This window comes from Fistularia commersonii, chromosome 13 (assembly GCF_037954325.1).
Source record: "Fistularia commersonii isolate RoL2024-O1a breed Wild chromosome 13, RoL_Fcom_v1.0, whole genome shotgun sequence".
Taxonomy (NCBI): Eukaryota; Metazoa; Chordata; class Actinopteri; order Syngnathiformes; family Fistulariidae; genus Fistularia; species Fistularia commersonii.
The window spans coordinates 16,948,039-16,965,331 of NC_141296.1; the positions used below are offsets into that span (position 1 = coordinate 16,948,039).

Consider the following 17,293-nt stretch of genomic DNA (forward strand, 5'->3'; position numbering starts at 1 on the left):
CGTTATCACAGAAAAAAAAACCTACGCCAAATAGCCCCCCTTTAAAAAAACAAAAGAGACAGATGATGAGTTTGTCCACAGTCACACAAATGGTTTTACTCTTGCATCGGGAAAACAATTGCTGATACTCCCGGCGATGAATGAAAAGAATGCGAAGTGGCTCAAACAATATATTCTTTTCCAGAATTACTGCAATATTCCATTAATTGCCCAAGGTTGGAAATGTGCATTGGTCATGTTTTTTCTTTGTTGTTGTTAATATCTAGAGCCACTAGAGGGGGCTGCACGGTCACAAACTCGTAATGTCACCGGTGCCCATTTGACTCTGCTAAAGAAATAATCAAAAGTAATCGTGTACTTTCACAATGCAGCATTGCTGAAAATGCCATAAGGCGGTTTTCGGTTTTAAATTGGTATCAGTAGAATAGGCCATTGCCAAAACAACGGTTTCATATGGACGAAATGCAGCTCCTGAAAAGACAAACAAGCATGAAATTTGAAGTGGCCTCATCGGTTCGAAGACAGAAGGCCTCGAAGAAAGTGGCAACACCTGCGGTGCGTCTTAGAGCTGAGCTGAGACTTGGAATTTAAAGATGACCGTGGGATTTTGGGATACAAAATTCAGCCATTGCACCACCTGGCAAACCCGAGATGAGTTCAACTGAATACGCGGAGATTGACGATACCTTCGGTAATGAAACGTGGCAAAGTCCGGAATATACTTGTGCAGGGCTTTCCCTCATCCGCCGCATATTAACTTTGGCCACCGAATGGACGTACTCGGTAGCCAAGTGGGGGCCAGTGCTTAAAAATATTAGTGTCTCTCCTCGATATCATAACCTTTTCTGGCTGCGATATTTCTGGATGTGTATTTTTACATTTAGGCTGTGAGTTCTTTGGACACAAAAAAAGACGTGTCGATACTGTTAAAGTTATGTTCTGGCAAACACAAATCGGTTGACTTCATTGTGTATAACTGGAGCGGGGCAGATGTCTGGTTCGGCTATTTAGTTTTGCATACCGCCGCATTCTAAATTGAAAGCACCAGGGAGAAGGACTTTATGTCGAAGTTTTCAATTTGAAAAACACTCCCTCCATATTTATTCATGAGTTGTACAAGTCACGATACATTATACAGTATATACAAAATGTCCACGTCAAAATATCAAAAGAGATTATCATACAAATATTAATTCTTTCTTTCGAAAAAAAAAAAAAATCAGCATGTCGTTATAAAGCCGACCGGTTTATTTTGAGCACCGTGAGTCTTCAAGTGTGCCATTATTTGTTTCGTGTGAAAGCTGATATTCATAAATTGGGTTGTGAGGTTATTTTAAAAGAGCTTTGTGTGCCAAGCGTGTATAGGTTACCTACGAAATGCTCCTGTGCCTGAAAAAGTCTGCGCAAGCAATTCTGTATTCCCACGTACGAGTGTGTGTTTCTGATCTTGTCTCTGATATCGAGAGGTTTGCCGGCGGTGTCGATTGCATGGTCTAATAATGAACACTTATTGTCATATAGTAGTTTCATGGAACAAAGTTGTGATTATTTATACCTCAACACATGACAAAGTGTAACATCCAAATTGTGCCACACTTCAGCACAATTTTGCCCTTTTTTTTTTTTCCTGAAATTTCCACTAAAACGCACCCGGAGCGGTGCGAAACCCGTGGGCTGAACGAGTCATGCAGTCTTACGCTTCTACCAGGTTGAAGTGAGAAGAAAATATCTTGAGCCGTATTACGGAAATGTTCGCGGTGAGGCAACAATTCTCAGTCCAGCAGTAATAAGATGAGTCCCAGTGTTCAATACTGGCAGTATTTGTGCTTCATTAGTGGCGTTTCATACAGCTCTGTGGGACGCATTCAGCTTGCTCTTCAAGCTCGGGACAAGGGGCGCCGGCATTGGCCGGCCGCAGGAGGATGTAGCGGGTGCGATGTCGAACTCCACCTTTCGCACAGGGACCGAGACACAACCCCCAAGATGACCAGAGGGACACTTCGCAGTCGAGCGGTGTCACTATATTGAGTGGATAAATAAGAAGCCGTTAGTGGACTGCGGACAATAATAGAAATGCTGGTCCTGTAGGTTTGTCATCTTTGACTCACTGACCTAAGTTTGAATTAAAATGGAAAAAAACGGAGATATCACAGTGTGATTTTCTCTACAACTGAGCGTACAGAACGGGAAAAGAAGTCAGTTCCACACATGAATAAGAACACATGAAGTTGGTTTTCAGTTTTTCTTTGACGGATACATCCCGATTGCATCGAACCAGCCCGTTTCGCTTCAGTTGTGAGTCGAATGTTATTACCACACCCCTTATTTTGACTATCAGTTCTTAAAGTGAGCAACAAGCAGAACAGTATCCAGAGTAATCACGTTTCGCATGAGGGGATCGCACGTTGACTTGGCAACGGTGAAAACCGTCCGCATTCTGTTGTATATTGTGTCTGTCAATCAAATGATACTAGAAATAATTTCCTCAATTTTGATGTAACCTGTAACAGCTCAAAATTGAAAGTAGAACACCATTGGCTCATAATAGCAATTTGATTTCTTGAATTACCTGCGGTCTTACCTGAGAATCGCTGAGGGCTGACGGAGTTTGGCAGGATGTGATTGGACATGGGGGTTTGACGGTCCGGCGATCTGTTCTGCCGTATGATCTTTATACTGGCGAGCGGCGGGAGCTCCTTTAGCCGTGGGTAGTAGAAGGAGTTGGCTGGGTGGTTTGGCATCTGAGAGGTGATCTGAAGAGCACAGAAAAGAGCAGCGGGGTGTAACTGGTCCAGGGGTTGCACACATTCATAAATAAAAATTCAACACAGCTCAGTTTAAGGGACAAACGAGGAAAGGCTCGGATGCTATTACTTGAGAGAGGCCTATTTTCTTCAAATCTCCTTGGGTCAAGCATGCTCTGTCAAGCCATGACTTAAATAGAAACGACTTCGTACCATCAGCCATTCCCGTGTTATATAAAGCAATCGGAGGAATAAAAAGGGAGACATCCGCTTGTCTCGGTGCGCACGGGAACCGGTCACATGTTCGTGCGTGATTTCAACAACAGACATATTTGACCTGTGGAAGCAGGAAAAAGGTTCAGGTCAAACTGACAGGCAGAGAAATGGCCACAATCACTCTCCTTGATCCAAGTCCAGAGGTCTGGTATTGTGCATGCTCACTTCCTGGAAAATTAATTGAAACGCGCAACTGTTCATATGAGCGTGGCGCCCGATCGTTTCCTTCTTTTTGCTGAAAATTTTGCTGTGACGGGAACCCGTGTTTTTTTTTTTCTTTCTGCCTGTGCCTTCTTCCATTACACTGGAATGAAAAGACGCGTGACAGGGTTTTTGGCAGAAATGCTCTACCTCCACTTGTATATCCTTTCTTGGAAACAAAAAAAAAAAAGAAGAAGGAAAGGTAACGTATTTAAATGCGGAGAAAAAAACAATGCACCAAATATATTTTTCCCAGACGAGCAAATAAATGAGCGAATGAAAAATAAATTGTGTTCTTTTTTTCATCGACTCACCTTTGTGATGTTCTCCTGCGGGCTGGTGGGAAAGTTAGGAGAAGAAAAAGTGAATCCGCTGTCCGTCCCCGCATCGTACGGCCAGAGGTCGACGGTAACATCCTGTTTCCAGCGGCCGCTCTCGCAAAGGTCGAGGCTGTCCACGCCGACGAACCAGTCGGGGCTGGGGATCATCTTTACCATCAAAGACAGCTGGGGAGGAGGCAAAACAAATGTGTATTAGCGAACATAACCGGGATTCACTGATAGGATTATTTTTTTAGATTGATCAAGGAATCTAAGTTTCCTCTACCCTGCCTCGTCACATCCAGGACTGGACTGGAATCAGCGCCTTAAAGTTTGTAGACGCACCTTGGGCTCAACTCCTGCTGCCTTATATTGCCTACCGTCTTTGCCTCGGTCGACATGAGGCAGATTGGTTGGTTGATAGCATATCAATAGAAAAATGACGTCGTCATTTTTTCGAATGTCATTTTCCGAGAGGACGTTTAACACCTTAACGCATTTCCTCACTGCTCGCCCTGAATCCCAGGAGGCTTGTCTGACGAGCATTTTCTACGTCCAATTTTTTGACTCTTTGAGTGCGACCGAGATGTCTATTCTATCCTGTTGTAATTGAATAAAAAGCAGATGTCTCTTTGGCTGACATATTCATCCAGTTGGATAGCGATGCAGAAAAGAGTAAAAGACCGTTATATGTTGTCTTTTATCGTGCAGCAGACTTTTAAACGAATGGATCTCAAACCGCCCTCTGAAAGTGTGGACTGGAGGCAAAAAAAGAATCCTCAATGGGCCTCACAGAGCCGCCTGCCATCTCTGTTGTGTGTATGTGTGTGGGTGTGTGTGTGTCTGATATACACACCCACACACACAACAACCTTGAAAAGAGAAACTCTCAATATGACGTCATTAATGTTACATCAATAATTTGACATTACTGCAGTGCCACAAACAAGAAGGACCCCTCAAAAGTCACAAGTAGCGTGTCACAAACTGATTATTCAATGTCCATAGAGTCAGTGTATTCATAGAAATGTCAGTCGCTGATGTCAGGGCTTGTAAACTTTGCAAAACAGCATGTTGCGCATTCACGCACCGGCTGGGTTTCCTGCGCAGTTAGTCTGTGTCTCCTTTGTGAAAGATGTTTCCCGAGAGCCTGTGACCTCATACAGGAAGTGGCCCGGGGGTCGGCACATGGCGAAGTGGCAGACTACCAGTGTGCAGCAAAAATCCCGCCGCTGCGGGCTGACACTCGAGGAGCTGAGCTGACGAGAGCTCGGAATACGACGGGTGGGATTGCAAGGAAACGATGAGCTGGACCGGAGGAGAGAGGCCTGGATCAGACATCCGCACCGGGACAGGGGGTGGGGGAGTGTCAGCACGGCACACCCGGGTCTGTTTCTGGCCGGTGACATACAGCAAGAAACACGGCAACCAAATCAAAAACAGTTCTCTGAAATCCCTTTTTATGTTTTCCTTCCTTCCTCCGACCCGAATCCCTCCCATAGTCGCCTCTTACGCAGCGGAACTTCCAAGAAACCATCCTGGAATATCCATTTGACCGCTCAGCCCCGATGTCAACGCGAGGGTATCCCTCGGTCGGCACGATCGGCCCTATCGGCCCGTGGGCATGCCGGCCAGGAACTACACATAGAGCCCAGACAGTTACTCACAGCTCCCATGAACCATCTCCATTTTATTTCCATCACAGCAAGTCGGCGTCGCCGGATCTCAAAAAAAAAAAAAAAAAAAAAAAAAAAAAATTCGACATTTTCATCGTGCCGTTGGCTCAGACGTCACTGACCAGACAGCTCGGGCTGTAATAGAAAAATACCCAATCTTCTTGGAAAGGCTTGGAACGATCACACATTTAACAGAAATAGCAGGAACCTCAAGATGAATATAGAGCTAAGAACCAATGCTATTTGGGATTTTTGCGGCATTCTAAATGTGAGGAAGGGATGAGAGCAAGAGAAACAGACAGGAAGTCTGAATAACAGATCAAGCTGTAAATAGATTGTTATTATTCTGTCATGTTCTACATGTGGTTTTTTTCTCATCGCAAAAAAAAAAAAAAAGATAAGTTGAACCAATTAATGGCAAACGCAGATGTCAGACACAAAGATGACGAGCGGTGAAGCTGCTGTCCATCTCCAAGATGCCCTCCTGCAGGATTGTTTGGGATTTTCTCCAGGGCTCTTGGGTTCAGGCCGGTGAAAAGAAGCAATAAACAAATGTAGGTCACCAGACATCCAGGGCAGGCACACACCTATTCCTAACACCGCCCATCCTCCAGATTCATCTGTTACAAAGTTTACATTTTAAGGAATCGCTGCTTTTGTATCCCGGAGTCCACGAGCGGCGTTATTTTTCAATAGCCTCATTGTTCATCCCCACCTTGAGTCCTGCGCCGCAAACTTTCAAAACTAAAACACATCCGGTCGTGACCTTTGCCCTCGCCATTCAGCGGGAGTTCACCTTGCATCAGTGCAGGCAAGCTGGAAACACAGTTTGCATTCATCAAACCTGGATCTATAATTAAAACAAGCCGGAATGACATTTCGCAGAACTACAGCTCAATAAACCGGCGTTTGAATGATCCAGTTCGGGCCAAAAGATCAAAACGAATTTGTTCTATTTCCTCTTCATAATGCTAGCTCGGAGGTAAAACTACAAGGAACGGTAAATGTGTGACGCTAACACTTCCTTTTCCAGGAACCGCATCGATTTGATTTAAAATACATGCTCCGGATCGCTGCAAATAAAAAATGATGAGCACTCGTCATCATCATCACCCTCATATATAACCTACGTAGTTCTTGAGGACCAACGTCAATACAAAGTAGCAGTAAGAAGCTGCAGATGCCTGAGGTAGCACTTCACTAAATGCTTATTGTGCCAGTAATATATAATAATAATAATAATAATACATGGGATTTTTATAGCGCTTTTCATTTATATATTTACACACACATATATATATATATACACACACACACACACACACACACACACACACACGCACACACACACATATATATATATACTGCTCAAACAAATAAAGGGAACAGTTAGCGCATGAGGTAGAGCAGTTGTCTATGGAACTGAACATTTGACTGAACATTTGATTTCCATTGATCGTTTTAGTGTGATTTTGTTGTCAACACATTCAACTGTGTAAAGAACAAAGTATTTAACAAGATTATTTCATTCATTCAGATCTAGGATGAGCTATTTAAGTGTTCCCTTTATTTTTTTGAGCAGCGTATATATATATATATATGTATTTACTGTGCAATATTTCATCTCATAACAGCTACACTGTGCAATATTTCATCTCATCTCATAAGAGCTACACTACAATTTTCACTACAATTTCCCCTTCTATCATACTATTGTGCACTCCTTACCTCACTTGTTACTAAGACACTTATAGTTTTATCACTGTTTACTAAGACACTTTATAGTTTCACTGAGACACTTTATAGTTTATAGTTTATTTTTATTTCTAATTCTGCCTTTTCTTTTATTATTTATTACTGTTATATTTTCTGTAACTCTGGCACAGCAATTTCCTTCGGGATTAATAAAGTTGTTTTTATTCTTATTCTTATTCTTATTCTTATTCTTCTGACCCTAGGTGACGTTGGGTGTATTGTCGAGTGTCGGTTGATATTTTGATGTTGGAAACCAAACATATCAGGTCATCAAATGTATGTTTCTCCAAGCAGAGTTTTCACCTTAAAAATCCGCTCCCAACAAAAGTACCCCTTCAGGTCCATATTTCTACGATCGAGATGGGGACGACTCACTAGATTCACCACTACAACCGGCAGCACAGTTTGTTCCATACACGCATCTACACAGGCCAACCGTTTCTCCTCCGGTTCAGGAGACCGACCGCTGAGATCGGCATGATGTCTGGCGAATGTTCTGGCTTCTCGGCAAGAGAGGACGGGGTCCCGACCGGTTTGAGTCTGTTTTGGAGGAAAAAAGCGGCCGAATTTACGTGCCGCCCTGTCCATCTTGCATCTGACGTAATCTCTTGCTCAGAACGACCTTCACTCGGCAGCGCTCGGTTTTGTTCCAGCTGCAGTTCATGCAAGGCTGCGGCGGCCAAGTCTCTTTTAAATGCAAAATGTTCCCCTTCGGTTCCTGAGCTGAAGCGGCATAATATTAACACGAGTTGGATCTCAGCTGTGAGGTGATTTTCACATCCTCCCCACAGACTCATTCCTCGGGTCTGATGGAGCGGAGCGGCCATGACCATAATAATAGCATTGTTCTTAAAGTAGATGTTTGCTTCTAAGTGTTGTGTCAAGAGAGTTAGTACGGTAAAGCCTACGCGTGACTTTTGAACGGTTGGGCCGGCCGGCACGGAGTACAGGCTTTGTCTTCATACTCACCCTGAGAGCGCCGCCCCTCTTTTCCCATTCATTCAGTGTCCAAGTGTGACTTTAGCGTCGGAGGTATTTCGCACGGAAGTGGCCATCTATCTTTATCTGAGACTCGGCAAGATAGAAAATCGAAATATTTGAAAGGTGAAATCCGGATGCCCCTAACCCGTAATAAACTCCGTCGGAGGTCTTTCTCCTGAGCTGAGACAGTTCGGCGGGTCAGGTAGCGGACGAACTGCAGACGCGCACATGATGGATGTGGGCGTTTGCGGCCGCGGGGCTTCCGGGGCAGGCTTCGGCTAAATATAATCTGATTGGATAGTGGAAAGCAGCGGTGACGTGCGAAAGCAAAAGGACAACATTAGGGGGAGGCTCGGGTGCCCGGATGACCGAGCAGACTCCGACGGACAGTTTTTGTGAGTAACCGCCGTCCGACCATGTGTGCGGGTTTGTCGGCGTGACGCTTTTACTACCAGTGAGTTCCGGGGTTGCATCAGCAGCTCGGTGGAGCTGTGCCCGACGCCAGTGGGAACGCCGGCTGTTCGGTACATGGCACCGACGGTGCGTCCCCTCCTCGCGTCTTTGGCCGCCTTCATCAGCTCCACCGTGACCCCGAGTTCGGCGAAGCTCCGCACTCCCGCGCCGGCCGGCGCTCCCTCCTCCCACAGCCGAAAACGGTGATTATGGCTCACCGCTAACAGGGGAGAGAAACACGAGAAAGAGACGAGGACGGGAGTGAGATTCTCCTTCGCTAGGAATGCGTATCGATGTCAGCGAAGTACCACAGAGCTTCGTCCAGACAGTGAGCTCATTTCCATCGTGGAGCCCGTATGGATTTCGATGGCTGCCTCCTGCTCTCTGCACTTGAACCTATAATTCTGAAAATATGCCCGTACACATGTCTCTGGCATGATCGCGCGGCAAAGGTTACGGCATTTCTCTCCATCTATCACTTCATGAAACCGCGAATGTCGCTCGTGCTGCCAAGAGATAGGTCAGTCTCTCAGAAGCAGCAACCAGATGGAGGGTAAAAACGTGAGAACAAACAAACAAACCCTCATCAGTTCCTCTTTCCGCCCCCACCCCTTCAGGCCAGCAGACTCATTTGCCTCACATTCTCATATTTTAGCTTTGCTTATCTCTGAAATCCGCAGGACTCATATTCAGGTTCGACCGGAGCCGCGTACTGTAAGCCGCAGAGCCACTGGCCGGCTGCCGGCGGTTTCAAGGCCGCGGGTTAGCCGCCCGGTGAGCCAGACGCATGCCGTCAAACGCTCTGAAGACTCCCGCCTCGCCTCGCCTCGCCTCGCCTCGCCTCGCCTCTCCGAGTGACACACGCCGCCCGGCGGTCACGCCGAAACGCTCTTGACGCGTGTATTAGCGCGCACGCGGCGCCACGCTCCGCGCGCCTCGCACACGATCTGGTTTCCCCTCAAGCCGTCCTTCCTCGCGCACTTGATTGCATTTCCATCCAAACTCGATTTCCCGCAGGACCTTGAACGCATCGCGTTCAAGTCCCACCAAGGAAGAACCACTTCCCCGTCCCTGCGTCTTCATAGTACTCATTACTCTTCATATGTCTTTTCTTTGGCCCGGATCAACTTCTGTCTCGGAGTCCCGTCCTCGGTCCTTCGAGCCTCGTTTCCACCGAAACGCCAGACGACAGCGCGACGGGGGTTTCCTCTGTCGAGCTTTTAGACACGACAGCGCCACCGGGATAAAGCCGCTAAAATAACGAATGTTGACACACACGCGCACGAACGTAAACATCTGTAATCGATCACTTTTCCATGATTTGGGGGGCCCAAATCCGGTCGCACCGCACGCCCAACTCTCATCCCTGCTGTCATTACCCGCCGTCACTTAACGCCCGAACCTTTGCCGCTCGCAGAAACCGCCGAGAGATATAAAAGATATGGCCGGACAGAAGCTGGAAGAAAAAGAAAGAGAGAGGAAAAGCCATCTGGTTGCATTTAGACTGTCGTTCCTGCCGCTCTCTCCTTCCCATCGCTCTGCTAATGGACGTTTCTCGCCCCGACATGTGTTTCCGCGCACACGTGTGTGCCGACAATGAGGCCGTAAACCTTGAGGAGGGGAGAACGATAACATACATTCGAGCTCGAGGAAAACGTCAAGACGTGACTTTCCGTCGATTTTTTTTTTTTTTTTCTCGGTTGATTTTTTTTTTCCCCCTTACCTACAAGTTTGGACCACTGAGCGGGGGGGCGGAACAGCGGGTACTGCTTGGGGAAGGCCTGCGGGCTCCAGTGACCTGTAAAGACCAGTATGAAGGAAGCGGGACCCTTGGCGGCGCACGTGGTCTCGTTGACGGGTCGCACGGGGCCGGCGACGGCGAAGCAGAGCTTCAGGAGGACCAGAAGCCTCCGCAGCCAGACGCGGGTCAGGTGGTTCGATGACATCATCTGGAAGAAGCGGAGGGGAAATGCGTTGACGTTTCTCAGTCATTGACTCGATGTCCTTGACCCACTTGTTGAATAAGACGCGCGAGCTATCGCATCTGGAGGAAGCCACTTTTCGGGGGGAAACTTTGGTGCGAATTAAAACTGTTAAAGTCATTCATTTTCTTTCTTTTTAATTTAGAATCAGGCATCATGTCTACAGAAGCAGACGATTTTCCTCCGGAATCTCGCTCACTTTTCGCTTTTGTCGTTCCTTATTCAGAATTTCCAGGCCCACGCCTACGTTATATATTTATACACGCCCGTAAAAGTTTTTTCACAGCGATGTTGCTTGTAAACTGCGATGGCAAGGTGGAAGCGTCCTCACGGAGCGAAAAAAAAAGGCAGCTTCATTGTTTCCTTCTGCCGATCGAGGCGCGGCTACAGATGAACAAAAAACATTTCTACTTTGCCCTCAGAAAAACACTTTGCAGATATTTTCACAATTGTAAAAATAGCGATTACCTTGCAGATATTGATAAGCTGGATGATGCAGAGGGATAAAAAGCAAGGTGGCATCCTGCAGGTACAAATCTCACAACCTCCCTACCTCACCCATTCTTATCTTATCCTTGTTGGTCCTGTACTTGTTTTATTTTTGTCATGGCTATTGTCACTCTGTCTATGCCGTTGTTTAGTTTTTCCTCCATTCAGTTGTGCATGTTGTTATTGTTTTTCTCTCCGCTGTCTATTTATTTGTGGACGTCTCTCACGTGTCTTCTATTTGTCTCCCTCTGGTTATATTGCCACGATGAGCCGCCCTATGGGGATCGATAAAGTTTATCTCGAAAACCAGAATTGTGGCCATTTTGGCCTCACGGCTGCCTGCGGGAACGGAGGCCAAACATATTTAGGTTGCGCTTCGCGAGTGAGAAAGCGAGAAAAAGAAACATAAATCTTAAATCGGTGAGGAGGGTTGTTTTTCTTGAGAAGACAATAAAGTGTGCACACGCACAACCACGACCGTATGAAGAAGAGACCACGTGAAATGATCTGGGTTTGTCCCGGATAGCGAGGGGTGTGTGGTGCACATTAAAATCACAGAGCGCTTTGGCGTGTAATCTCTGTCCGCTGGCAAACAAATGAAAGGATGTCATCATGAAAATGGAGGAAACCGAGCCCAGACAACACTGGAGTAGGAGTGGAAATTCCACATCCGCGGCATCGAATCGCAACGCGTCCGTTCCATCGAGGAGCAAAGCTTGTCGAACCCGCCGACCCCTCTCGCCTTTTGATTTAGAAAGTATCGGGCGTCGGTCCGAGACCAGACGCTCATCGCTGTCGTAGTTCTGTCGCGGAGGCCGTCCCTAAAAATAAACAACAAAGATGACCTCTCGGAGGATAAATGCAAATCCTGTCTGCCCCTGCCGCGTTGGTGACCTCACCGACTGACCATCCACTGACCGCCGCTTGTGTCAGACTTTACAAGGAAGGGCGGGAGAGAGAGCAGAGCATGCGAAAGTTCACTTTCGGCTGAATACGTCACGTTTCAGCCGGAGCCGGGGCGGAGATTTTCCCCTGTGTTTGCGCACCTGTGAGGGGTTTCTGTTTTTCCCCGACACGACTCTCGGCAACGCGCTCCAGGAAATGAATGGAGCTTCGCTTCGCCTCGCCTCGCCTCGCCTCCCCTTTGCGTTGCCCTTTCGCACCGGTTCATCCAGACTCCTCTCCTCTCCCTCCCGACTCCCGACATTTCTTTCCGGTCCTCTCCACCCGAGAAACTAATCCCCTCTCTGCTCTCCCACCCTGCAGCCGCCGCCGCCGCCGCACCTGCCGGGAGTCCTGAGCGTGCACCGAAACAAAAGCGTAGACCCGCATCTCCGCATCTTTTTAATCGGAAAAATACTTTCGAAAGCCGCACGGCCTTATTGAACATTTTTTTTCGAGCGCCGCTCCGGGGAGGGGAAAACCGTGACGTCGTTTCACCCTATTTTTCTATATTGCGCGCAGATGTTTCGCTTTTGGTATGACTTTTTATGACGTGACGATGGATTTCGTTTTGTTTTTCTGCTTTGCGAGAGTCCGTATCGCAGGAGGGATGAGGCCGGCAACGAGTGGCCTGCCGTGTTTCTCCGGGCTACTACACAAGACCTCCGAGCAGCTGCAGAATGTAGAGAGTTAAATCCGGGCACATAAACAAACACGCATGCGTTTACACATAACTCACTCCTGTCCCGCCGCATGTTGACCCTGAAGTCTATTTCCAGAGGTCAGATAGTGTTTCTCTGATACTCCTCCGATGCGTCTCTGGCCGCGGCCTGATATGTCACGGAGCCTTTTATCGATTCTCCTCCTTCGTTAAATGTATATCGTAGCGCGGCGTCGTTTAACAGTCGGCTATAAAAATACCTTCGGCGCAGAGGAGAAAAAAAAAGAAAAGCCCAGCTTTGATCGTGAGATCATCTTACCGCTTAAAACGCTGATGCTTTGCAGGAGACAATAAACCTCAAGGAGATGCTGAACTATGACACAAGCTTTCTGTTGGGACTCATGACATGGTATTATTATTTTTTTTTTTTTTTTTTTTTTAATAACAACCTTCTGACTTGGAGTCGAAGCACTTTGGGTTAATGGAAGGTCACCTCCTGACGCTGGGTGGAGGTGGAGATGGAGATGGGGGGGCTTTTAACATCAGTATGCGATTTTAACTGCTCCACTGTGTTTAGTACAGAAAAGGAGGTCAGTCCTTTCACGGACTTTTAGGCATTTGCGGCCGTTTAACCGCTTGAAAGGCAAAAACATACACACACACACACACACACACACGCATGTGATAGCGATTGCGACGGTTTGACTGGAATATAAGTCTGGTTAGACGATCGGTGACCTCCGCAGCAATCAGACATGTGACCTCATCATATTGCGAGCCGTGGGTCCCTTCAGGCTGACACCGTGACACGCCTGAGAAATGTTTTTTGAGTTTCAACACATTGAACTTCATCGACGTAGCGCAGACGGCGTGCAAAGCATCCGGAGACACGTCACCGCGCCGTCAACAGCCGTCTGACCGCACGACGCATCGGTAATCGGACACGCGCACCTATCGTCGGCCGTCGTGAATTCAACGCACACCGAAGGCCGCTCTCGTCGGGCAGCCGAGCAGATACGCGTCAGTCTGCCCGCCTGTAAGACACGAGACGTAATAAAAACGAGGGGATGTGGCGCGGGGCCAAACGCGCCGCCCCGCAGGCACCTCCACTGCATAATTACGGCCGACTCACGCAGAGATAATACACACATTTGCCTCTGCTCATATACACAGGCATGCACTTATGCACGCACAAGCGCAGATTTTTGCAAACGCGTTCGCTTTTAGCGAGAAGATGTCGCGTTGGCAGGATTTTCCTCAAAATTCTGCCGTTCCCTACTGAAACGGAGGGTCCCGGCGGGATACGCCTGGATTCACTTCAAGAGTCTTTCTAGATTTGCGCGCACACTCAAGGACTACCCTCCCCCTCACCCCCGCCGCCGTCGTCGCAGAAAAACGGACGGAGAGAGCGGATCTGGCATCCATCACAACGGGGATAAGGGACTCGGCCGTCTCGTGCGGGCGGAGGGGAAACCATCACGGCACGGGCAGCGGTTCAGCGGGGAAAATGAGAAGAGCGCGGGTCTTGGTGCTCGAGATCGTCTAAAGAGCTCAGCTGAAACCGCACAGCTTTGCACAGAAGCCAGGAGAAAGAAAAAAAAAGAATGCACACTGTTCGCATCGCCGGGGACTGAATCCAAAGTGCACCGATCGAGGGTTTGTATGAAATCTTATCAGAGGGCGTGTGTTCAGTCGGACGCGTCCGGGAGGTTTCGGTGTGTTCACTTGGCCGAAATGAAAGGACGCATTTCCAAAAAGGGGGGACATGTGAGCGTACTGCTGCTGTGGTTTGAGATCCCGTTAATATTTCCATTACTGTCCAGCCCAAAAGATAGCAAACGGATGAAAACATGAATGATAAACATCTGGTAGCAGAACAGGTAGACTAAGACACAGATTGGACACAAATTCATTTTTTTTTTTTTGCATGTTTCTTTAAGCACTTTTCATGAACTTTTGAAAGTTCAGAATGAGGAAAAAAAAAAAAAAAAGGAGAGCAGGTTATTTTTCCAGGTTCCCCCGAATCACACGTGGCTCCGACGGCTTTTGAGTGGCGTCTCTTTCTCTCCCGAGTGAATGAATGGAGGTACGAGACCTACCTGCCCCGGTCGATCGGTCTGTCGTCGTCGGAGACGCTGCGGGGGAATCGCAAGCTGCAGCTCCACTCACTTGCGGCCGGTCGTCTCGTGCAGCCTTATCAATTTTTATCCCTCTATCCCGTCTTTATCTTTCAAAATTTCTCTCCTCCCTTCTCCCACTCTCATGGTATCTCCTCCTGCTGCCCTCCTCTCTCTCTCTCTCTCTCTCTCTCTCTCTCTCTCTCATTGACCCATGCTTTTCTCCTCCCCCTCCATCGCTTTTCTCCCCCTGCTTCTCCTTGTATGGAATGGAGGTTAACGGTCTTCTCCTCCGCAGTCCCTCTCCTCCTCTCCCTCTATCGTTCTTTCTCCCGGCTCGCTTTCTTTCTCTCCCGGTGGCTGCGTAAACTCAGCAACCTCGCCGCTGACAAGCTAATCAACACCACATTGGTCTTCCTGAGCATAGATCGCTCCGGATCCTCGGCTTTCGGAGTTGCCCTCGAGAGGCGCGGAGGAGATGTAGGATTTCCTCCCAGATATGCATCTTCGATAACGGGAAAGTTCAAACAAAGGCGCAGGCTTTTCTGTCTGCAGGTGATTCGCCGGCGGGAGTCGCGGGGGAATCGAAAAAGGGGGTTTCGAGTTTCTCTCGTCATCTCCCTTTCAAACGTCTGCGGGATCCCTCGGGTCGGGGCGCGCAGACGTTTGCGTGAACGCCTCGGAGACGTGAGGTCGCAGCTCGCCACGGCCGCAGCTGCCTCGCACATGGAGGTTTATGTTCGCGGCCGGTCATCGCCGATCAACGTGTCAAGGCGAGGTGCGCTTTGTGTGTGTGAGACGCCTCTTTGTAAGAATAATAGATCAATAAAAACATGATGATGATACTTCAGGTCACTTCTACTGCACTCGGGGTCACGGGGGTCGGGGTGCCAGGTGCCTGTCGGACTGATATGCCGACATTGATAGTACTTTTTATGCCAAATGCATACATACCTCTATGTGCGTGTGCACGGCATGTACCAACGCACGTACGATTTATAACACACGTTCGTTTGATATATATGTATGTGGTTCATATAAATATATATATATGTGTGTGTGTTTATTATGAAATACAAATGAGCATTCGGCACAAGTCACACCATCATCATCATCATCATTTTCTGAGTGTTTGTCCTGCGTGGCTGCAGGGTCGACTTACAGTATTACACTGTGTATATATACACATACTGCATATGCTATATATTTACACCAGAAAAGTGTTTCCTCGCATCTGGAGAATGTCATCTGTCAGCCATTCTTCATTAAGAACGGTATGCGGCGACGCATCTCACCTTGATCGTTAATTCTCGGCCCGATTGCAGTTTCGGTGCTAATTACTCGGCCCCCGTTTCAACCGAAAGACCGAGCCAGTATCGACATTTAGGCGGCGGCCCAGTTCGGTCATCGAGGAACTCCTCCCAGAAACAGCGGTTACAGCGACGGAATAGGTGCGGGGTTGCCTGACGGCGGCGAACGTCCAAGACGACCGGCGGTTCTCGCTCCCATCAATCACGTGCGCGCATGCCAAGTGAGCGCAGAAATGAGAAGAAAACCATGAGCCAATCAAGGTGCGTTGGGACGGCGCCATACGAGCTCCAGTGTCCTGGCTTGAATGCTGCACCATCTGGACAGAGACAGACACATAATCATTAAGAACAGATGGATATTTGCAATATTGAAGATGTGATATTGTTTACAGGCCGGTATGGGGGGAAACTTCACGGGGCGTTGCAAAATAAATACAATTTAAAGTATTTGTACGCATCGGCGGACGGGATCTGGGGTATTTGTGACGCTACTGATCGCAAGCCTTACCTCACCCGCGCTCTTTGTATTCTCTGACATAACCGCGGCGAGTAAATCGACAAAGTTACGCCTCGACGGGGGCCTGCGCGTCAATAAACAGTGATTAGATTTTGTTTGGTCTCCACGGTAACGTAACATCGCCAACAAGCAATGTCTCTTTTTGCTTTTGTTTGATGTTTGGAATTGATATCGTCGCCTTCTTTCTTCAGAAAACACAAAGAAAGGAAACATTTGCTGGATAAGGTAGGCAAAAGAAGTTGTTTTATTTATTCGGTCTCCGATAGAGATCGTAATCGGGAACTTTAACCTTTAAATCAAATCGGGAGTTCTTTTATACTGAATGAATCTGGTCATTTTAGATAAATAGCGTGGATCCCTGGGCCATGAATCTTTCCAGTGAGGTCGTTCCTCCATAGGAACATCAGCCGGCTGACAGTTTAGCAGATTCATGGACGGGCTTTCGGCCTGCTACAAATCCGCCGTTATTCTCGGACGGCGAAGGATGAAGGACGGTGAACAAAGTGTATATCGAAAAATGCTCGTACGTCGTGACGGACGTTGAGCCGCGTCAACGCACGACGGGAAACTGCGGTTGTGTAAATGTTCGCCGCTACTAAAGCGAAACAGCTACGGTAATCTCTCATTGTGAAAACTGTCAAATTGACTCAGGTATCCACTGTTGCCGTGACGATATATCAAATATCCTCTCGTCGCTCGCGTCGGCCTCGCTGTTATCGTCTTTCCCGTCTTGACAGCCAAAAGTGTCAGTCAAAAGTGTCTTCGCTTGACTTTTTCTTTCTTTTTACAAAAGACAGTGAGAGAAATACAGCGGGCAGTCAATGGTAAAGTATTCAGTGTGTGTGTGTGTGTGTGTGTGTGTGTGTGTG

General features: G+C 47.8%; 1 protein-coding gene across 1 annotated transcript; it reads right to left on the minus strand.

The window, feature by feature from the left end:
- Positions 1-162: 162 nt before the first annotated feature.
- On the minus strand, positions 163-14,732 carry spon2a (spondin 2a, extracellular matrix protein). The gene is made up of 6 exons (XM_086158638.1): positions 14,580-14,732; positions 10,130-10,355; positions 8,406-8,626; positions 3,536-3,727; positions 2,582-2,753; positions 163-2,019 (listed from the first exon to the last, which is right to left on the minus strand). The coding sequence occupies exons 2-6, from the start codon at positions 10,353-10,355 to the stop codon at positions 1,832-1,834; spliced, it is 999 nt and encodes a 332-aa protein (XP_086014764.1). The 5' UTR covers positions 14,580-14,732; the 3' UTR covers positions 163-1,831.
- Between the last annotated feature and the right edge of the window lie 2,561 nt (positions 14,733-17,293).

Coding starts and splice junctions, on each gene's coding strand:
- spon2a (XM_086158638.1), bottom strand. CDS start 10,355: ATGATGTCATCGAACCACCTGACCCGCGTCTGGCTGCGGAGGCTTCTG. Junction 8,627..10,129: donor TCAGTGGTCCAAACTTGTAG/GTAAGGGGGAAA, acceptor CTCCCCTGTTAG/CGGTGAGCCATAATCACCGT. Junction 2,754..3,535: donor CGCAGGAGAACATCACAAAG/GTGAGTCGATGA, acceptor TGTGCTCTTCAG/ATCACCTCTCAGATGCCAAA.